The sequence below is a fragment of the Doryrhamphus excisus genome, linkage group LG7 (assembly GCF_037039965.1).
Source record: "Doryrhamphus excisus strain RoL-2023G ecotype Guam linkage group LG7, RoL_Dexc_Guam_v1.1, whole genome shotgun sequence".
In the NCBI taxonomy this organism is placed as follows: Eukaryota; Metazoa; Chordata; class Actinopteri; order Syngnathiformes; family Syngnathidae; genus Doryrhamphus; species Doryrhamphus excisus.
Genome location: NC_136363.1, coordinates 23,010,930 through 23,033,307, shown reverse-complemented (window position 1 = coordinate 23,033,307; position 22,378 = coordinate 23,010,930). Strand labels below are relative to the sequence as shown.

The window sequence follows — 22,378 nt, the reverse complement described above, 5'->3', positions numbered from 1 at the left end:
GGCTTGTGGTCACCACATTGCCAGGCCGCTGCTGTTGTGATGTTTGTTTGGGCCGGTCAGAGGGCATGCGGTTCAACGAGATGTCTTAACGTTCCTTCTGAGAACGGGACGGGCCTGCATAAGCAGCGCGAACATGAGCCAGACAAGCAGAGCCTGAAATTACAACGTAGCGAGGAACAAACAGCTCCTCAGACAGAGCCCACTGCTTTTCTCCGCCAGGGCGTTTGGCTCCCAGGCGACTGCGACTGATTACGTGGCACAAGCCGGGATGTGTACTTGGCTGAACCCGCCATGCATCCATGCATTGAAGTGGTCAGGTTCCCTCCGATCGTCTTTGCATCGTGTGTGGTTAAAATGTTCATTGACCTCACTGACCTCCGTTGGCCAAAGGATTCGGGTTGAAATCAGCTCAAATGAACTTGTCCAACAGAAAAATATTCACATCCTCTTTCTTGTTGTTTAAAAGCCCCCCCACCACCAATGGTGTCATTTCTTTTCAGTCACGCTTAGAAGCCCGGATCTTCTGATGTCATTGTGTCTGGCGTGTGCTGACTTTCCGATGAATCGTGGTTTAGCTCAAGCGGTGGTTGACTGGAAAAGCGAATTCTTTCTAGCACAGCCTTAGATCTATCTGGTAGTTTTCCATTTGCTCCTCATGCAGTTTGTACGGATATACAAGTCAGGTATTAACCTTGAAATCTTCGTCATACTCAGCATGCCTTTGGAAGACTTCTTGACATAGTAGATTTCATGATGCTTGGAGACCAAAACGGGGGGTCTCTTGGGTTATCTCGTCCTGTTTCTGTGCCCCACACAGAGACCCTTGGACCAGAACTGCCAACACGGCTATTTTTCACCAGCAAACAAAACAGACTGAAGGATTATTCAAAGGGACCCCAGAATAGCTCGCAAAGGCTTGTATTTTTCTCTGCTTGCTATAAACGGAGGTTGTGTGGCTTTGGAGGGCTCCCCGTGTCCCATTCATCTTCCTTCAGCAGCTTGTCGCCTTCATAAATCAGTATCTGTCTGGCGGGTGGAGCTGCTGCTGATTCTTTACAAGGCGCTGTGTAATTTGACTAAGTAGTACTTGCACTTCGTACTCATGCTCAACAGTCTGCCTCATAAAAAGTGTGCGCATGAAATAAGCTATAATTGATATTGTAGACTGTGATTTAGCACTTAGCATCTCTTTAGGCAGGTAGTATTATGGGGCCATTATCATCACGACTGTTTTAGTCTGCATGTAGCACATTCTACCCATCAGAACCAGAGCAGAGCTGAAGGAGCCACCTGCTTTAGCCCGGCACGGTGCACTGTATTCAGGCGCGTGCTCCGAGCAGCCATTGTGCATCCAAGGGCAGGAGAAGCGGAGCATTGAACGAGAGGAGCGGCCCGGCCCAGCTGAGATAGATTTGGGGGTTGAAGGCAAGATGTTCAAGCTGTCGGTGTTAAATAAACATCACTTTCACAATGTTTACACAGATGTTTCACTCGCAATTGCACCATGTGCAGACCTGCACACACTCGCCCCCGACCGCCCACCGCCCTCTTTTTCCAGCCTTACCTACAACAGGTCACCTGTGTTCCTAGCTGGCTTTGTTTGGAATCAGCATGCGATATAGATATGAGATATAGATCTGTAACTCCTAGCTTTGCAGGAAGTTGGACTGTAATGCTGATATGAATCTATCATGTCCGTACGCTATGGACACTATGGTGCATTTAAAGTAGTTTACTATAGGGTGACTGTAGGGTTGGTGCATTAGTGACGTGAGTGGTTTGGACAGTAATGCCCGAATGCCGTGGGAATTCTGGCATCGTCATGTATACTTTATTTCATCTTTTGTTTAGTTAGGACCGCAGTGTTTTCCAGAAATCACCAGCCGTCACCGGGCAGCCTGTAGTTAGTGGTGTCCTTAACTCGACATGTATGGAATCATGCTTCCTATCCCCGCGGCCAGGCAGGCACTCCGAGCATCACTGCCATTTTGGACCCACCCAGGCTGGACTGTGAAGACATTTGCCGCTGGAATGTCTCATGGTGCTCTTGAGCAAATCATCTGAGGATGCAATCAGACACCCGCTCTGCTGCACTTTCATTGTAGATCGTTTTTCCCTCAGTTTTTGCTGCTGGATAGATTCCTGTGCTAGTTTGGGCGGCAGCTGCCTGCCAGGCTGCGATCAATGTCACCTTTCAGAGAGGCTGGACGCAGGGTAGTCTGATGACCACAAAGGGCTCTTTCAGGAAGAGGGAGCTGACCCAACCCCCCCCTTCATAGCAGCTACCCGCACATTCCACCTTCACCAGGTTGCACACAAAGGAGAAGCATGCGAGTCCCTGATATGGGCCTCATTGTGGGAGGCAAGTCAGCGTGGGTGATGGTAAATGTAACGGTAATTGATGGGAAGGTCACATGATGTTTAGTTTATCTCCTGGTGCGGGCAGAATCGTGTATATAGTATATATAGATATATGTATATAAGCATATAGCTTTTCAACACAACGGATGTCTATCCAAACAGATCAGATCATAACGTTAGGGTGACAACTGTAATGTAAATAAATAGGCTCCCCTCCATTCCTCCACCAGGCTTAACATTCCTCATGTGTGCAGCTTTCATGCTTTCATGTTCACGCATGTTATATGCGCCCTCTCCCCAAGGTAAACTGAACTACATTTGCACCGTGTAGCTCATCAATCCACATGTAAACATCCACATGTTGCTGCAGCGCACTTGATGCTTTCTGCATGTGACGTGAAGTGAAGGACAGGTTGAAGGAGCCGTGAGCCAAGCTGATATTACCAGAGGAGCACTGACTCATCCATTCCACTCGTACGCTTTAGTCGCTGCTTGCCAGAGCCCCTCGCCCGGGATGTGTACATTGGAGGTACTTTGGGAAGTCCAATACTCATCATGTCACTTAGGTTTATTACATTTTGGCAATAAATTAAAAGAAAACTGTTGCAAAATCCATTCACACACGACTTACAAGAGTTTTGTTTCAGAGGAAACAACATTTTGGTGTGCAAAATACAAAAAATAGATGTATTTTTTTCGTCAAACTGTGAAGGTTTACAAATCAACTGAACGTGCTCACATCACCTAGCAATGAATTCTGTCGGAATGTTTCATTAGCACCATCTGTAAGGTCTGTAAACCAATCAGTGATGCTTCACCGGTGAAGACGTCAGAAACCCCAACCAATCCACATGCTAGCATGGTACAGCCAAAATGGGAATGAGCGTCCTACATCCGCCCTGCCAGGAAATGGGAGTTTGTACCCTGCTAGCATGGTGAGAATTTGTCACACTCAACACTCTGTTTGACAGAGACTGGCTTAATGTAATTACCCATCTTTTCAAAGCAAATGCTTTAAAATGTGCATCAAGAAAATGTTAAGAACGACGGCCGAGATCAGTCAAAAGATGGCATGACGGTGGAGTCAGAGTTTCTAGGGGTCGATGAAGGACACCGCGATGTAGCGTGTCCCGTTGGTGGTTGGCAGACCTTCGTGGAGATGAGTCAGTCGTCCAGGGTGCATAAAGCTCCAGCCTTTCCTTGGCGACTCGATGGAACAGTTGTAGCGATGGAAACGACAGCCCCCGCCCTAAAAGTACAGAATGCGTGGTCAGATGTGGGAGAACGCTTCCTTAACACTTGATTTTTTTACCTGGAAGTCCGTGTCTTTGTTATTGAGAGCGATGTTGATGGTGAAGGTGGAGGAGTCATGGTGAGGTCTTAGGTAAGCTTGCCTCTCGGGCGTGTACTTGACCACAAAGTTCATGACGGCGTAACCCTTCAAAGGGACGACAAGACATCAGCGTCGTCTGACAAAGACATGAGCAGGCTTTCTTGGCTCGCTGTAAAAACACGATGCTACCAACCTTGGTGTAGTAGCCCGAGAAAACCTTGAGCGTGACAGGCGCAATGAACTCTCGGATAAAGTGAAGCCACTCCTTGTCGAATCCGATTTGCTTCATGTGAATGTCGTCAGTCGGCACGGTCTCATAGCCGCCGGATATACGCTTGTCCTAATGAGAAGAGAGAGCGGCTTTGTAAACGCGGCGTGTACAAGCTCCGTGTACAACCAATCAAGATCCTGCACGTTATTCCTTTCTGTGCTTGGGGTCAAATGTTGACATGCTCCATCTTGGCTTTCTCACACGCATCTGATATCCAATATTGTCCAGCACTTCAGACAATATAGGCAGCAGCTCTTCACTCGGGCGAATGTCAGGTCGCATCTTGATGCTTTATTGACTATGATGGCACAGGATGCATTTCACAAATCAACCTACGCAATAAGGCAAAGACTGTATAGACTGTAATATGAGATGTAAGTTGAGGGAATGACGCGCTTAATATGTCTTAATAAACGTAATATGTGATAATGTGAAACCTCTAGCCAGCTTGTTTATGTATAATATCCTCATCCTTGTTCCAGGAACAGCCTCTTTGCCGTCTTAAGACTGGACACATCCCTACGGTGGGACTCGTGCCACAGATTTAATTAGCATCTAACAACATAAAAACACAACCTCATAAGCCGTTTTATGGCTACATTAATGCAATGTGGGCAATAATAAACCAAAGGCACATCTGATGAATATACCACCCCGCCCCCCTGCAAATATAGGTAGCGTCAAAGTAACTGCTCCCTTGATTGGCAGACCGCCCACTTAAGAATCAACACGGGTGCCGTGAAAAAGTTTAGACTTAACGAGGGATGCTCCTAATTCCCAACTCCCGACTTCTTATACTGTCTGCTTCTTATTTATTTACGACTACTCATGTAAACACTCCAGCAACAAAGCGCTTTATTATTGTGTGAAATGACACCATGGATAATGGGCACGCCCTGGGCAATACCACTCCATGGATTCCCACAAAATATGGTACTGAATATATCAAGTAGATTCGTCTGTACTTTTCCTGAATCTAAATAGCATTTTCTGGCTTTGGCACACAATTCCATCTACCAAATGTAGAAAAATGCACTTATTTGCAACATTAGATTTGCCCCAACGTTTAAGGTCATTTCTCTGTACCTCTGTACGGTGCCAACATTCCCTGTCCCTTTCCTGGTCCCTGTGGGGGGAACCGGGCTGAGCCTGTGAACCACGGCCCGTTTTGTTCAAATTATTTAGTGGAAGTTGGCCGCTGTCATAAATGCCTTGAGGGAGAAGCGATCGCATTCATGAAATGACTGGCGAAGGCGGAGAGTACACCCTCGTCCGTGAGGTCCATGTTTTGTCCATTCAGGAAGTTTTTGGGAACATTTGTCCCAGTAGTTTAGCCGCTGTTTCGAATGCAAACCTCAACAAAGGTTAAAGCTTTGCAGATTGTCCATCGGGTTTGAACGGTTATCAAAGGTTTGTCTAAGCTTAGACTGCTTTAGCGATGTCTAAGAGATATGACCAGAGATTTATGAGGGTCCTTCTTCCCGCATACTTCGTCCCTTCCACCAAGCAATGAAAACACAAACTGGGTGGAGTCAAGACCAAAACATGCGGTGGAGTTAGCTTGCTGCAGGCTACGCCAGCGTGTGAAAGGAGGAAAGCTAAGCGATGACTACAGCAATGTGGTGTCGGTGAAGCGGAGCTAACTGGACTGACCTCGTGTTTGCCCCCCGACCACGAGCCGTAGTTCTCCATCTCCTCCACGAGTTCATCACAAGCCTTTTCTGTGAAGACCGGGAACCAAAACACATCTGGACAAGGCTGCAAGCCAAACACACACATCGTATTATTTATTGAGACTTCTTTCAGCCTCACCTTGGCTTGAGGTGCAATGTGACTTATTCACATGAAAAAGCATTCCTCATTCAGCCTCACTGTACCCCCCCACAAACCTCTTCCATGGAGTTCTCTGTGAAAATGTTCATGTAGTTGGGGTGGATGTACTTCTCCTTCCAGTCCTGCAAAGAGAGACACTTTCATATTAGAGGCCTTTTTTGCTCCGTTTTCTGACCCACATACCAGACTGCACTAATCCCCCCCACCCCCACCAGCAGTCGCCCCCAGGTGCCCCTTGGCATCGCACTACATGCCAGTCACAAATGGATTCCATTTATTGTGGCAACTGCATGTACAGGCACTAGGCCGGTAGTTCTTCCGGAGATGGCGGTGGTGACTTACCAGGGGGTTTTCAAAGATCTGCCACAAGTCACTGTTATAATGAGAGGTGTTATAATTGGCTGTGGAAAGCAGCCTTCCGAAAACATGGCGGTTGGTTAAGTACATGAAGACTCCCTGCAACAGAAAGGAAGAAGTCAGTGGCGTCCAAAAGCATCCTTCTACTGCTATAGATCGCCATGTTTGACCGAGGTAGAGCAGAAACAGAAGCCATATAAATAATCTAAGATTATTTATGGGTGGTGTAAGAGTGGGTCGGGGGTTGTTGGGGGGATGGGAAGAGGTCAGGGTGGGGGTTGGGTGAAGTGAAAACAAGGGTGGGAGTACAGGGAGAGAGGAGTACAATTCCAGGAATGATATTCCCCTCTGTAAGGAGGTATGGGGAGGGGGGGACCCACAGTCAGACTAGGCTTTGGAAAAGTAAGGATAAATTGGGGATAAAAATCCACTGCACAGTGACAATAAAGCTGGGATGATGCCCAGATGCCTGAGATTGGATAAAAAGACGAGCCTAGTCTGAGATAGGTCTGTGGACTGAGATGGTGCTTTTAGGGTCAAGCATCACCACGGGGGGCTGGAGTGTATGGACAGTATTCCTCCTCCTCATTGTGTCTTGGGACAACTGTGTCCTGGTGGGCACCGTGCATCATGGGACATATTTTTCAATTTTGGCCTGGGGTTTGTCTTTATTTCGAGGACTATGGAGCAACATCGCCCTTCCCCTTAGCCCCACTGACAATTGGGATGCAACTTGCTAAATTCCCAAAACCAAGGGTTCAGGATTGGCCTAATGGATTGGGATTGCTAACCTAAGCTCAAGCTGCTAACCAACCTAAGCTCAAAATGACGTTGAGATCTGTGGACACCAAGATCACGTCCTCAATCATGTGTTGGTATTCCTGATAATATATCTATTTTCATATAAATGTATCTATGAAGTTGTCGAGGATCCACCCAAACAGTGACAAGCCGAAGCTTGGAATGGCTTCTGTGTGCTAGCTCGCTGGAAATGGATGTTTCAGATAGCGTAGTAATCAAAACAGATTGAAACCTTTGGGGGCCTGAGCATATGGAATGATTCCGGAGAAGGGGATTCTTTTTCTCTGTGACTGGTCTAAAATGAAGGAGAAGCATGATCAATAGGATAACATAAATGACTGTTTCACTTCAAGACAGGGCAACACAGCAACACCAGGGGAGGGAAAGGTCATGTGCCCGTGTGGGGAAAGAGGCAAGAGAAGAAGCTGAGGTTTTTTGCGTTAGCATGGGAAGAATGCATGCAGAGGATCAACAGGCAGGAATCCCAACAGGCAGGAATCCCAAGGGTGACGGCTTTGGATTAGACCCGGAGGCGTGCCGTGGTGCCATGTTAACAAGTCAAGGCGCTGATGGGTTAAAAGCATGGAGACCTTTGATCAGGTCATTTCCAGCCCGTTGTTAAAAAACAAATGTTCATATGACCAGAAAAGACAAACGGAGGGTATGATGGGATACGACCACAACACACGAAGCTGACCATTACATGAACGTAGTACCATCATGCCATCGGCACACACACAAACAACGTATACTTGCCATTCTTTCACTTTCCATTCAGCTGTTGGCTTTTGTAGGATTATGATTCATAGCAATTTAATATTTCTATCAAATGTCTCTAGAGAGGAGCTCTTGGAAGTCGTTCTTACCAGGTCCCTGGTGTGTTTGCACAAAGCCATATCAGGGTCCAGTTTCTCAAGAACAAAGTAGTTCCTTTCTTTCAGCTCCTTCCTCAAAGCGCTGCCCTGGACCAGGTATACGTGCGCCATGAAAGGGATGTTCCACACCCCCCTGGAAACAGTGCAATGTAGGGAAAGGAATGCCGGTGGCCATCTGCTCCAGTACGTCACGTAGCTCATGGACATTATCTATCTTGTAGGCCATGTTTGTAGGCAGTAGCTGAGGTTGCAGGATATGCAAATGGGAACCCTCGTTAAACTTGTGACTTACACTCGTTTTCTTTGCACGATGTCGACGTAATCTTCAGAGCGGGCGTAATAACCATCCAGACTCAACGCTCCCCAGAAGTTGGACCACAGCTTACTGTGGCGAGTGACAAGGGGGCCGATTATCTTCCTGTGGCGAGGCAGCAAGTGGCACAAAGAGGAGATGATAGTTTTGTCAGGGTAGAGAAAAAGCTTTCTGACGTCTGCAGCCAAAACGATAAACCCCCAGGAAAAAACTAAACACATCCCACACAAACTCTCTTGCATTTCACAAGCTGCAGAAAGGAGCCAGACGTTTGCATGTTTGTTTTTTGTGTCATGCAAAGGGCCACTTTGGAGTTAGGCGCTGTCGTCACTTTCACCGTTTCCATGTGGCCGGTGAAAACAGGAAGCCGCTGTGGATTATTTTTAAACCCTCAGTCACACCGTTGCAATGCTCCAGCGGTTCTGCCACTTGGAGAATAAATTCAACGGTCCGCTGATCTTAACAGCAACACAGGGGTTTTTCCAGGAGGCGTTCCAATACCTGTTCTGCTCGATGAGGAGCTTCAGTGTCTGTCTGTTGGTGAGCATCACGTCTGAGTCGATGCTGAAGTAGTAGTCGCATGTGGAGTCCTGACGGCAAAGGTCCCTAATGACATGGTGGCAAACACATCGTTATTATTCAAGCCTAAACGAACACACAATCTCAGACCACATTAAAATGTATCAGCAAGCATCGGATGTCAATTTCAATTTAGGAGTTGGTCTCTTGCTGATATCTGTTAGTAGCTATGAGTAATAGATACTTCCATCTGAAGAAGATTAGAGAGTGCTTATGGACTGAAGAGTTCATTAAGGGGAAGATCAAACATCAGGATTAATTTTTAAATCCGTACATGCCCATGTTTCGGGCCTCCCCTTGGCTCAGATTTTCTTCTGGTCCAACCACCTTGAAACTGCTGAACACGTTCCTATGTGCATCAAAGAAGGTTTGGATGTGCCTCTCATGGTAAACCTCCTGAGAAGGGGAAAGACATTCATGAATTGGAATCAATGCTCTCCAACAAGCAGCAGCTGGGGCCGCACGTGCTCACATTGTTGTGGACAAAAACTTTGATTTTATCTTTGGGATAGTCCAAAGTCATCAACCGTTGGAAGAACTCGGGGAGAAATGGCGATGGCTGCTCAATGAAGATGCTGACCAGCACACTGGGGAATTCCTGTTGATGTTGGACAGAAAGAAATGAAAATGGAGTCCTGTTTAGCATAAATCACGGCTCCGTTTGACATCTCGCCACAAATGCCTTAAAGCTGTGAAGTGAACTGATGACATCAGTGGAGCCTTTTGTTTACTTTGGTCACTAAGCTAATATGCTGTAGACCATATTGGGTATCCTGTTGCTGGGTTCTTACAATTCTTTGGGAATTCAAGAGCCAAACTGAAGGATAGTAATAGTATGAAGAACATTTACTCTGACACCAAGTGGTGGCTGCAGTGATTGCCATCCAAACTAAGTAGTATCAGAAATTTGGTGTGTGTACTGGACTGCTCCACAGGGCCTCTGACTCCCATCCCACATTGCCACATAGAACTTTATTTTCAGCAAACAGCCTGTAAACACTCAGTTCGGAAAAGAAAATCAAAGAGGAAACTTTTTCCCATGAGACTCCGCTTTACCCACTCGCATTCATTGTGGATTTCAAGTCCCTGTGACCAGTTCACAGTGAGGCAATGGGACAGGGATGAAAACGGACGTAAGCCCAGGCATCTAATTTGATGGTTTGCAATGTCTGGCGATGGAAGACTGAGGAATTTTGCCAATGTGCCAATGGGAGCAAAAAAAACAACCCTTTGGGAGCAGACCAGTGCAACGCTGTGTTTTTAAAAACAAACTAAAGCATCAGGATGTGGTTGGCTAGTTTGTTGTCTTTGACGGTAAAACTCAGACTCAAGCTCCAATCCTAACAGATAGGATGCAAGACTCAAGCAAGAGCAGCTTTTGTAATCGGGCTTTTCATGCAGCTGTCTTGAACGAGTTTCAGCTATTTACGGACATCCATTTTACTAAGCTCGTGGGACACTTTATAGTAAATAAAGATCACCACGGAGCAACATTCTTCCAGACCAGTGATGTGAAATAAATCCAAAACTAAAAAATCATGCAATACAAAAATGATCAGTATTATGCTGCAGCAGTTGGTTAACATCCGAAACAGACGCCACCGCATAAGCGGAGATGTTTTCAAAGTCTTCCCATTCCTTCCCTCTTGACCTTGCCGGTCTCGGCTGAACTCCACGGCAAATTTTCAGCGTGACCGCCATAACTGGCCATTACGGACATAGCCTGTACTGAGAGGCCCACCAGAAGGAACGGCGGCCAGCAGTGACACCCCTTTAAATGAGCCCTTCTGAAAACCCCAGAAGCCATATCCTGCACCGCTGTGGTAACGGGCTTCCTCTTGCTAGACTAGTTTCCCTTGCACTTCTGCTCTTTTAAAAGGATCCAAGAGCTCCAGTAGGCACACAACCTATGATTTTCTGAAGGGGGTGTGGAGTCTTGCTTATCTGTTGAAATAGGACAAGCATGAACGGACTCCTCCTGTCTAGACGGTCACTGATGGATGGCATGTGATGCTTCATCCTTTCCTCCGTCCACAGGGAGGTGGCTAAAGATAAACATTCCACAGGACCAATACGATCATGATTAAAGCGAAGGAAAACAGGACCTACTTTGACCTGAGACAAGTCCACGATGTTGTCGTCACAGTGGCTGCAACCGTGTTCGTAGTTCCATGTGTTGGGAACGTAGTTGGCCAAGTAGTTCAAGTACATCTGTTCGGGAGATAATCCAGAGTTGGTTGCAGAAGATTTTGTGCTTTTTTTCCAGGTCAAGTATCATCTCTTAAATATTATTGTGACAGACCAAGAGTGTTGTATCCTAAAAGTGAATACCAAATAAAGAAAAAGAAAGCTACTCAATTCTTCGCCATAGCAAATGATTCTGATATGGACGGGCTTTTTTTGATTACAATAATTTACCATTGTGGGTTTTTTATTCCGATGTTAGCGATCGTGAGTCGAATGACTGTTACATGAATTTTAAATCAGGGACGACAATATAATAGTCCAGAGAATGTCATTCCAAAGAATAGAACAGACAGAAGCACTTCGGCGTAGTTTGGGTTCAGTTTCTTCAATAAAAGTCAATGTGGAGGAACAGGTCCATATTTCCTCAGTACATGTGAAACTTTTTAGAAATCTTTTAATAATGATCGTCAACAGAACTCTTGTTCATTAAGTCAGCATCAACACAAACAGCAGCATCCTTGAAGCATCCATGTTGCAGTAGCGTGGACGGAGATTAACCTCTTTGGTACTCACTTTGGTGTTCCCGTTGCCATGGACAACCACGGGCAGAGAGTCGTATGCTGTGTTTCTAACTCTCACACGGTCAGTTCCAAACTTGAGAAGTACTTCGTCTGCCAAAAGCAGAAACATGAGACATTTTGAAAACTGACATATTGTCTCTGCAAAAACTCAAATGCTCTAATACTTCAAGTAGAAACAGCCAAACCTCAGACTTCTCTATACAGTACACAGCCTTTCAGAAGATGGAGTAAGTGTATTGGGTATTGGGTATACCGATGGCAGCAGAAAAGCCAAGAACCATTAACAGGAAAACGACTTAAGCAACTTTCTGGGAATTCTCACCAATTGCTCCGTTCAGATTCTGGAAAATCTGGCACTTGTGGTCCAAAGTGACATTGAGAGAGTCCTAAGAGACATGGGTCCTGTTTAGCCTCTCATGACCAACACAATAGAATTATCATTTAACTGTCGGGAGTAAAAGTACTTACTCTTTGTAATGGATCCAAAAAAATTTTAGTGTAGAAGAGCTGGTCATCGTCGTTGTCGTGAAGGTTCCACTGTGAAACAATTCTGTTTATGTACGGGGCATACCCAATTATTCCTGCAAGTAATAAACAGTGTGAAGTACATAGCAAGAGTAAAAACAGAGTGTGAGAGAATTACAAGGCTTTACATAACTAGCAGCGACTTGGAGTCAATTATTATGTCAGCCGGGACCATAAACCGCGCCTAAGTGTCATTTTGACCGGTATTCCTAAGGCCAGACTCTCTTATCCCCCGAAGAATGAACGTTCTTAGAAAACCTGAACACCTAGAACCATAGAATGTCAATGTGTGATGGTGCAGGACCAGCAGAGCGCCTGGGACAGTACGTATGTGCTATTACAGTACATCCAAATGTATACTAGTCTGATGGCGATCTCAGCTCCCACTGGTTGTAGACTTGACCACACCACCTGATTGTAGGGTTAGGAGCGTCCGTGTGCACCATTTTACATCCCATCATTTAGAAAAGCCTCAGGGACTGTAAACAAGTTGACGCGTCAACAGTAATTTCAAAAACAAAAATGAGGATAAAGCTAAAAGGAAATTGTTTTATTTTTGTCAATGTTTTGTTGTGTCTTACCCAAAATGCTGGCCTCAAAAATGCTGTTAAACCGGTTTAGTTTTTACTGCAAGGTTTCCAAACCAGTATCTGTATCTGTAACCAGTATATGAGTAAAGTTAGGGCCCCCAAGACCTCATTTCAAAGATGATTATTCTGTTTTTTTTTTACTGACATTCTTGTAGGTCTAGTCTCACAAACAGAAGGACACGTCAACACAAGCTGTTGTGTATTTTGAATCTACTCCAAAGACGCTGATTGCACTTTTGTTGACACTGCAGTGAGCATCCCGCTGCTAAAAAGGAACAAGCTGCAAATGGTCACTTTGCTACTCGCCAAGAGAAAGCAAACCCGGCAATTTCATACAAAGACGGATCCTTTAGGGAGGCCAAGACAAAGCCCACAGTCCGTGTCAGTGAAAGCGAAAGCCAAAAGCAGTCTGTCATCAGAGGGAGGGCGGCATGACTCCACCGTGGGAGGTCACGCCATGTTGATGACCACAGAGAAAGCGGTAATTATGTGTCCCAAATCCCCAGAAGGATGCAGACAGCCTTTACACTTCAGCTACATTCTGATCACTATTTGTCTGAGCCCACTTTTCTGCTTTCACGTCTGCACATATTTAGCAAAGTAAAGTTTTGTCTTGCAAGTCATAGTTCAAAGTGTCATACAGTCATGGAATATGATGCAATCCCTCGCATAAGAAAGTTGTTCTTTGGAATGTGTCTCACGAGTAAACTCCTTTCCCAAAAATGGTCAGTTTACATTGTAGATATACATTTTGAAGCAAGACGGTTATGTCTTGTGGTTTCATCTTCCTGGCAATCCTTCAAGTCATTCTACCACTTCAATGTGGAACAAGCGCATTAATTAATTAAGTGTGGGGTTCCCAAGTTTGGTTAGCTAGTGCAGGCTGACAGAAATCTGCACATAATTCAAAGAGCCTTCATCTTGTGTAGTCAACATACTCTCTGGTAATGCCGAGTGCTGATTCACGACAAATCAGCAACAACCACAAATTGCTTGCATGCTTGGAATGTTTGGAACCCACCTCCTGAGTTGAGGTACCGCTTGCCACTGCGGACCGAGGGATACTTATCAGCCAGTCTCTTATCCGGCCATATCAACCCCTCTGCAGCAAAAATGACTTTATGATTGGCTTGCTGGAACTTCCTGAGAATCTCCTCCGGTCCCCCCGCGAAGATAAGATCATAGCTAAAAGGGCAGGGTGGAAGATGAAATACAACAGAGGCTTAGTTTCCCCTTCCAGGGTCGGTCCGTCACTTGCTCCAGGTAGATAATCATCTCTCCTCAAACCAGGACTGTCTTTGCAAGCTAGCTTTTCTTTGGCAGGCATACTTTAACGACGTGCATGGACTGTATGTCTTCTTTTGTCAGGCTGTCCAACCACGTTGACGCTTAAAAGTGTTTACATTGGCCATGCTATTACTCGCATGGTATTCCAGAATGGAGAGCTTGAAGGACACAGGAGCTTCAAAAGTTCCTGCAGATTTCTATCTTTGTGTCACTAAATGAAGACCAACCAGAAGAAGCGCTGGAAGGCAGGAGGACAGTTGTAGCCATATCTGGACCACGTGTGTTCATAGGAATTTACCTGCCCTCCATAAATCATCACTTCTTCCACAGCAGCATAAAATGTGGCAATGTTAGTAGCACTTAAGTCAATTGAAGAGAAATCCTTTATGCCTTAGTCTCTGCCAATAACTGGCAGAGAATCCTTGTGTAGCATTTTGGGAGTGTAGTTTTTTTGACACTACAACCTTGGGGTAAAATGGCAGGGGGTTGCTATCTGCAAATTGTACAGCTTTAATGAAGTGCTTGACTGCTAATGAACTGAACGACACCTGGGTGAACTCTGTTGTCTTGTTTGATGAATGATCGGAATGACCTGAAGCAAAGATGCCGCGGATAGTTAGCACCGTGGAGACTTTGGTAACACAAAAAAACGTCTCTGCTGGATAACGGGCTTCGATTACAACAATCTGATACACTTTCTAACACTTGAGTCATTCTTCTCGAGGAATCATATTCTAATGACGTCTTTCCAAGGTGAGAGCTTTTCACAGAAATGATTCACAAGTCAGGCTTCTTTAAATTATCACCTTCTGCTCGGTTGGCCATATTTGGCCCACAAAGCTGCTATTATTCCTCACTACATTAATGCTGTGAAACTTTCTAGTGGCTTTGTAAACTCATAAATCAGCTTGCCGCCTATGAAAGTGAAGCTCATGTCATAACACCTTTGCCGAAGAAGTACAAGGGATGTGAAAAATGTGCAGAAACACCTTACACTGGAGCTTTCCAGGTAATTGTTGGTGTCTAATTATGAAGCAAAACCTTAGTGTTCAAATGCTACCGACCTGTCCACGAACAGGACCACAAGATCTTCCTGGTCCTCGAAACCTTCCATGGCCTCCTTCAGTAGTCTGACTTTTTGTCCTCCACCGATAGATCGGCCAACGTCGCCACCCTTCCATGGCTCTCCCAATCCCAATACCTGCCAGAGAGCGCATGGGGTCATGTAGAATATCAACCTTGCTTTCAGCCGTACTTTGAAAGGAGACATTTTGAGGTTTGAGTCAATGTTGACATGGCAACCAAGCATAAGTAGCTCATTGTCATCAGATGTTAACGTACACATGGGTGGCCAGCACCTGAAGACAAAGTCAAGCTGATGCAAGTGGACAAAACTAACTGGAAATGTAGCCGGTAGAGTGTGCCAAAGCCACCTGAGACAAATGTGGGCAGAGATGTAACTCTTGGGTTTTGTGCCAAAACATGATTTTCTAGCGCTGAAGTGAAAAATGAGGAGCCCACGCTGAGGAGTGTCCAAGATGCTTTGCAGCTTCGCGAGGTGGTTTTCTTTTCTTAACTGGGACTAATGGGTCCCTGGCAGTGCGTGTTGAAAATGTTGTGCCAGTGTTGCATTGTTCGCTGATATGATGATTTTGGAACAGGAAATGAGGATTTTACCTTCACAGTGTAGTTGAAATAGTTTGCGGATCGCATAAAGCGGAGGAAGCCATCTGTTTCTTCTGTAGCCACAGTGAGCACCAGCAATTTTTCTGAAAGGCAACACCCGCAACATCAGTCATATTTAGCGTTGGTGATGAATACCATCACTTCTTTAGGTGTTTAATGAAGGATAACCTGCAGGGGTGGGAATAATACAAAAAAATGTTAGCTTTTGCAGATATCAAGAATAAGTTCTCTGTGAAGGACAGCCTTTATGACCTATGTCAGCAAACTCTCGGGTCTCAAATTTGTAACACTGATTGTCGTTTTTAACTGCATTCTAGAACAGACGGCTGCAACGTGCATTGTCATCATATTTGGTTAGAAAATCTCCCACAAAACATTGCAGACATTCCCAGAGACGCTGACCTCAAACGGAATGTTGACTACACCAACGCCATTGTTTTTTTGTTACCTGTTTTATGTTCCCAGAAACCAGTACCATACTACACTATGTGACTATAGCATCCATGGACATACTGCACAGATGTAGTGTACTGTATGTGTACCATATATACAGTATAGTGTATACAGTGTTACCATAAACTCTTATTCCCCTGCACACAATCTGACGGACGGCTTGTTGGAGTTTAAATATAAGGCATCCATTCCACATCCGGTCATTCCGCACGACTGTCTGTGACAGTCTCATTCCCTTTCCGGCTATTCTGTCTTCCCAGATCTGTTGCGGACTGGAAGAGGTCCCAGCCTCATACTTGATATGACACATAATAAGTAGAAAAAGAGGACTTGGAGACAATATGAGCTTCACATTAAGCAAGAAAGCCCTGGTCATTTGGAAACGCTTGTAAAACTACGCGGTATAGTGCAGGGTAGGAATCATGTCCTCAGCATCTGGGGAAGCCATTCTCCATGCTGCTCTGTCACATAATGGATTTCAATGCTTGTTGGAGCGTTGCAGACTCTTTGTATTTGCCCCCAGGGATTTGCAGCTTGTCGCCATTGGGCCGTAAATGTAACTCATATATGTTTACAGTGTGAAGCAAACGCTGCTCTGGGCTTGAGCAAGTACACTGAGTTGGCCGCAACGTGCAAATAGAATATCAGTAGGGACCATGTCGATGCCCACATGTTGGCCATCAGCTCTATGTTTGCAGGACCAGCAGGATCCGTGCCGTGGCTCTTCGGCAGCCAAGTGTTTTGCTATTTTCGCTGCATGGTTACGGAGTCTGTCCTCTAGTCTATATAAATGAACAGTTGGTGTTGTCTGTGAAAACGAGTGCCTGCTGTGTCCGAGATCAACATCAGGGAGCAGCGTGAGAGGGCCGGAGAGGAAACGTGAGGACTGAGCGGATAAATAATGAGCTGCAGAGCTGGCTTATAATTGACACAGGTGGAAACGTGTTGTCATCCGATCCACCGCGGTCTGTGCTGCAGCCAGGACATTGTATCAGTTGGCTGAGTGGTGCAACATGTTCCCAAACATGTTGTGGTCAAGATGTTTGGACAGATCAGTAGCACAGTTTGCTAATGGAATTCCAGCCGGGAGCCAACTGGGATCACCGATGCTAAGTCATGGCCATCGTTCCGTTTTACTGGTCAGCTGCTGTCTTATGCTAATAGAGTTGTCCCAATATTCCGCTTTGATTATTGTAAGCAATACGTGACGGACAACTGCAAAACTTTAGGAGCTCCATGCTGACAAACAAACTGGTCTGTCATGTTAATTAAGATTTATTAGACTGACGGGGTCAAGTAATTATTCCACTGTGGGTTTCTAACCTGTTAGAGAAAGAACCGACTTTCTGTATGTAAATGAGTGCATCCCGGGGGTGGTCCTGCCCCTTGAACAAGAAGCCATCTTGCTTTTAAAAACATGGTTAGGACAGAGACATTTTTCTTTTTCGCTGCACAACCAAGTGTTAAAACATTTTTGGAACGTCTAACATTTTCCATCCACAGTTCCTGGTGGAGGAAAACTTGTGGCCTCATGTGAACTATCAGGACTAGAAGCTGTGGATGGAAGAGCGCCGTCTTCCGAAATAAATCAGAAAAGTTTTTAGGGAAGAATTTCCACTCCCAAAAGTCCACTTTTAAGTGAAAGTATCCCAGTTGTTTGGTAGTCTAAGTCTAGTCTAAGTCTAATATGCGAATAAAAGTATCTGTATACAACTGTACTCCACTTGCTTTGGACTTAATGTGATGTCCTCATGATAGTTTACAGTACCCTAGTGTATTTAGTCTGCATGGCGTACATACATCCATGACAACCATATTTACATTACATACAATCTATCCTCCTGAGGTGTACAGTTGCTGATGACAGTCTTTGTCATGCTAGTAATCTCCCCAACAAACTACTATTAAAACCTAACTTGAAGTACTACTTCATCTCAAATTTCTGGCTGTCATTTGATCCATGGGGGGGGGGGGATTCTTTGTGTTTTCTTGCGTGGCATCTCCAAGGTAAACAAATTAATAAAAGCCAGCCAGCACATCTGTCGGCCTGTCCAGATGTTTATTGGTGTGCTGTGGCCCACAGTAGCTTGTTTTGTTTGTGTGATAAAGAGATTTTTGATGGCTGATAGGAGGAGTGTTGAGGAGAGCGCCATATAGTGCGTTCCTCTGCTGGAACAAGTTGAATAACTATTCCTGCATAATGAACTTATGGGAGCGTATGTAAGACCAAAATGCAGCATGGAGGAGCACTTTCACAAGGCCTGCCACAGACGCCGCATGAGTGTCAACAGAAGCTGCGGAATGTAGCGCCTACTCTCTCCCGCTCATCCATTGGTCTTCCCCGGCTCTTCCTCGCCCTCCCCACCACATGGGATGCAGCTGTCTTAAAGTAAATGATCACACTTTGAGGTGCAAACATTGTGATTCGCAGGCCGCCGCTGAACCTGCAAAGATGGCTGCCAGGGAGGACTTTGGTGTCGTGGGAATGGTAGCTGGCCATGAACATGTGAATGACTGAATAGTTCCTCTTTGACGAGACATGACAAGACAAAGCTTCCTGTGATCGATGCTAAGATGCGGTCAATTAACCTTCCTTGCAGGCTGGTTCTACCCTCGGCCATTGTTGCTTGATCAGACACATCATGTGACCACCCCCCCCCCGAGTACTAAACAGTAGCTTGACTTTTCTGTTCCGCTCGTTACTTCCACTGAGTTGTGCTGATGGTCCATGTTGGTGTTTACTGTCCATAAAGAGAGTTGCATGTTGCCGCTGCAGCAGCCTGTCCTCCCCACATGTGGATTCACTTGGTCTGTGAAATGTATGACCTCATCCAACAGAAACGTTCACAAATGCATCAAGTATGGAGTAATATAGGAATATCATAACTAACTTGTTAGCATGTACGTCTTATGTACAGTTACAGTAGACCAGGACCGGCCGATGGAAGCAGTACGATAAAAACAATAGAAAGCGATTCTATCGTGCATATGGATGACGCAACTGAGCCGTGTCCTGCCAAACCGAGAGCAATGAGTTATTATAGTTATTGCGGTGTATGTCACATTTTAGGCCTAACGCCCATTGCCACAGTACACGGGGGGGTAGGAATCTGGTAGATTTAGAATGCCATGCGGCCATATTGCATCACCAGGCAGCAATTCTGATACCCATAAGTCTTAAGTCCCTCACCATGCCTCGTGATTTCTTTCAGTTGAGCTCTCCATGTGTTAGTAATTATCACAGCTAACACAGCTGCCCCCGCCTTGACACCATTTTGCTTGTCTGGTCAGCATAAAATGGTTTCTTTTTGAATGCAAAAGTTGTTGTAATTGACGGAGAAACAGCTGGACCAGAACCTCCAGCCATGTGCTGGAATTATAGGAGGAAATAAAAACATCACTGCTTTCAAAGCAAAGCCAGGATGCCCTCATGTGGTCCACATTGCTGAGCCGACTGGAGCCTTCAATTATCAAATTAGAACAATTGGGTGACATCTTACACCGCTAAGTGGAGCACAATATAATAAACTGATTTACGTGTCAGTAGTTCCGTGTTTCCAGAAAAGATGGAGCCTAAACGTACGTTAGGGTGGGGGGGAGGGGGGGGGTGTTGGCCTAAAAGGAGAATTCTGTGACTTGTGACTTGGAAAATGTAAAGCTGATGAATGAGCGATGTCTCTGCTGCCAAACACAGGATGGACTTAGTGGTGATCTACTGTGACCTAACTGTAGATAAGGTCTGCCAGGAGGACTTGTTGGAGCGGTAGACAGGAAGTGCTGACATTTTGGTCAACCTGTTTCCGTGTTGACTGTGAGGATGTTTGCGCTGAGATCGGTGAAGACTTCTACTCTTATCATACTTTTTTAACCCCACCCATTAGGGGTGTAACTGTACATGTATGGAGGGGGGGGGCTTTGGTTTGGTACGGTTCCCGATTTCCCACACGGTACACATTACAAAATAAAGGCCCGGAAGTTTAGATTTGGGGTTGTGATGCGCCCAGAAATTCTGTCCATGAAAATTGTGAACAGAATCGGTGACAAAGCCCAACGACCCCCCCCCCCCCCAATGTCCATACGCTCAGTTGAGTCAAAGCCTTCTTTGAGTCCAGCAGTGGGGGGCGGTCCACGGGACAAACCAACAGCCGAGCAGGTAGCCCGGCCACTGCAGCATCAAGTCATAGAGGGGCTTTGTGCAGACACACTTGCACACAACCTGCAATCTCTTTTAGTGGAGCCTGCATAAAGGTGTTAGGCTGTAATAACATATCATTTGGGGGGGGGGGGTGTACACGCAGTCTCACTCTAGACTTACCAGGCGATTCATCAAGGGCGTATAAAGTGGGCTTTTATGGGCTTGTTAACTTGGTTTGGCTTCATGCATCATACCTTGAAATGAACTTGACAAATCCCAGCGCCCCTCCCAATAATGAAAAAAAGCACCATAGTTTGATAATGGCAGCGAGTCTGTCACTGGTGACCTCCTTCCACCTTCAGGAGGTGAAGGTTTCAAACATTGGACTGAAGTGGTGGCAGCAGAGCAGAGGGGGACCTGGAACGTCCTCCAACTGCTTCTGGGCTTCACCACCTCAGAGATGCTTGTTGGCATCACGTTCAACGACTCTCTTGGCCAATTACTGTCAACCAGGGACGAGACCCCCACTATGTTGACATCATGCAAAGTTGACAATGCACAAAAAGTTTTATGCACATTAAGTTTAAAAAAGGGGGGAACGTGCACGGCTTCTTACCATTGGGAAGAGGAACAGGAGCCCGGGCTGTGTCAGTGGACACCACTGAGTCTGCACACGTCATCCAGCATGAAAACACAATGCACAACTTGAGGTACTCCATCGCTGTTAAAGTGCGTGGTTCCGCCGAGGAGACCAGTGGACCTTTTCACCTCCGAGCCGGGGAGCCGTCGTCACAACCAAAGCCAACCCCCGAGGGTCTTCTACAGCACGCTCTCGCGATAACACATCTAATGAAGAGGCGGGTGGAGTTGGATCCGAGAACAGGAAGTGTGAGTTGCTCTGCGGGGCAGCAGTGGAGGGCAATTAGTGCTCAAAGTGGCCCCCGGTCGTTAATTGTCTTGCAGCTCTGGTCTTCCGGAAGGCGAGCGAGGCTGAGGAGGCACGGCACAGCTGCCTTTCACGCCTGACACGGACAAGGACGCCCGGCGTCAAAGTGTGACCTAGTGTTTCTGTTTCAGCTCCCTCCCCTCCACAGTTACCCCTCCCCTCCCCCTGGCCTCCACACCACTCCCCTTCTTTACAGCACACTGGAAACATGATGCAGAAGAAAAGAAAATCCACCAATCCAAGACCGCATGCTCTTTGCTGCTGACATGACACCAGTTCATGGTGCTGTCCATCATTGTGCCGCTTCTCAAACACAAATGAGCCATGCCGTTTTTGCAGTGGTGGTATGGAACATGATTAATTCATGTCTGTGCCATACAGCCCTGCCTCTTTTTGTGGGGGTTATCGGGGAATGGTGGAAAACCTAGAGTACAGTCGTCCCTCATTTATCGCGGTTCTTTGCTTTCAGACCCGATCATGTCAGGTGAACTTCCACGATATGGGATTCAATGTTAACAAAAGGAATATTTTCATAGTTAGACCATAAACTGTGATTAGACATGATTAGAGCCCTGTAGACATGAAATAACAGCCCTATAGTCACCTTTCCACTCTTTTTATTCTTTGCTTACACCGCATTGTAACTCTTATGCTGCAGAAACTTGAGATGCTGTCAGCTAACATGCTAACTAGCAAAACAGTTAGCCTCAAATGTATTCCTTCTAACAAAAGACACCAACAATATACCACTTCCACATGGAATGGGAGAACATCACATTCATGCTGTGTTAAGGTCATGTCATGTAAGCTAATGTCCTAATGTTTTGTCTCATTACTACCACCTAGTGGACACGATACTGCATACCAAATCTTGTTTATTCATAAAAAACCATGATCTAATATACTCTCAGAGTGCAGTAGGACCAGGATACGGCAGCGTAGCCATGTGGTACAACAGCAGTCCCGGCTTATGAATGGTTGATGGAGATCATGTGCCACATGTCTGTACTGGGAATGGTGGTGTAGTTAGTTTCAAATGGCAATGATTCGGATTAGCAGTCGTGGCGTTAGTAATCTTAAACGCCATTACTCCCAACACTAGGATTAGATTTCAAACACACGGTACGAAGCAGAGGTGGTTTGAAACCCGGCTGGCTTCCACTGTATGTCTCTTCAGTCTGTGGAAAGATTTTGTCACAGCAATTAGATTTACAACAACACGCCAACTGTTTTAATGTGCAGTAATTGGCCAAAGTAATTCGTCA

General features: G+C 45.8%; 2 protein-coding genes across 4 annotated transcripts in view; one reads left to right on the top strand and one right to left on the bottom strand.

Annotated features, from left to right (window-relative positions):
• LOC131109074 (uncharacterized) overlaps window positions 1-22,378 on the top strand; it is a 108,675-nt gene that overhangs the window by 45,009 nt on the left and 41,288 nt on the right. The window lies entirely within an intron of this gene.
• Window positions 2,892-21,235, bottom strand: plod2 (procollagen-lysine, 2-oxoglutarate 5-dioxygenase 2). 3 transcript variants are annotated; one of them, XM_058060639.2, is made up of 20 exons: window positions 20,784-21,235; window positions 15,571-15,662; window positions 14,958-15,094; window positions 13,628-13,791; window positions 11,960-12,072; window positions 11,814-11,877; window positions 11,484-11,581; window positions 10,833-10,934; window positions 9,196-9,321; window positions 8,998-9,119; window positions 8,646-8,750; window positions 8,124-8,249; window positions 7,823-7,964; window positions 7,189-7,251; window positions 6,141-6,254; window positions 5,855-5,920; window positions 5,619-5,723; window positions 3,888-4,034; window positions 3,674-3,799; window positions 2,892-3,610 (listed from the first exon to the last, which is right to left on the bottom strand). In XM_058060639.2, exons 1-20 carry the CDS (start codon window positions 20,884-20,886, stop codon window positions 3,455-3,457), a joined length of 2,271 nt encoding a protein of 756 aa, XP_057916622.2. In that variant the 5' UTR covers window positions 20,887-21,235; the 3' UTR covers window positions 2,892-3,454. The 3 variants fall into 3 exon arrangements, with proteins under 3 accessions (XP_057916622.2, XP_057916623.2, XP_057916624.2); XM_058060640.2 differs by lacking the exon at window positions 7,189-7,251; XM_058060641.2 differs by lacking the exon at window positions 13,628-13,791 and having other exon boundaries at window positions 11,960-12,028; window positions 20,784-20,836.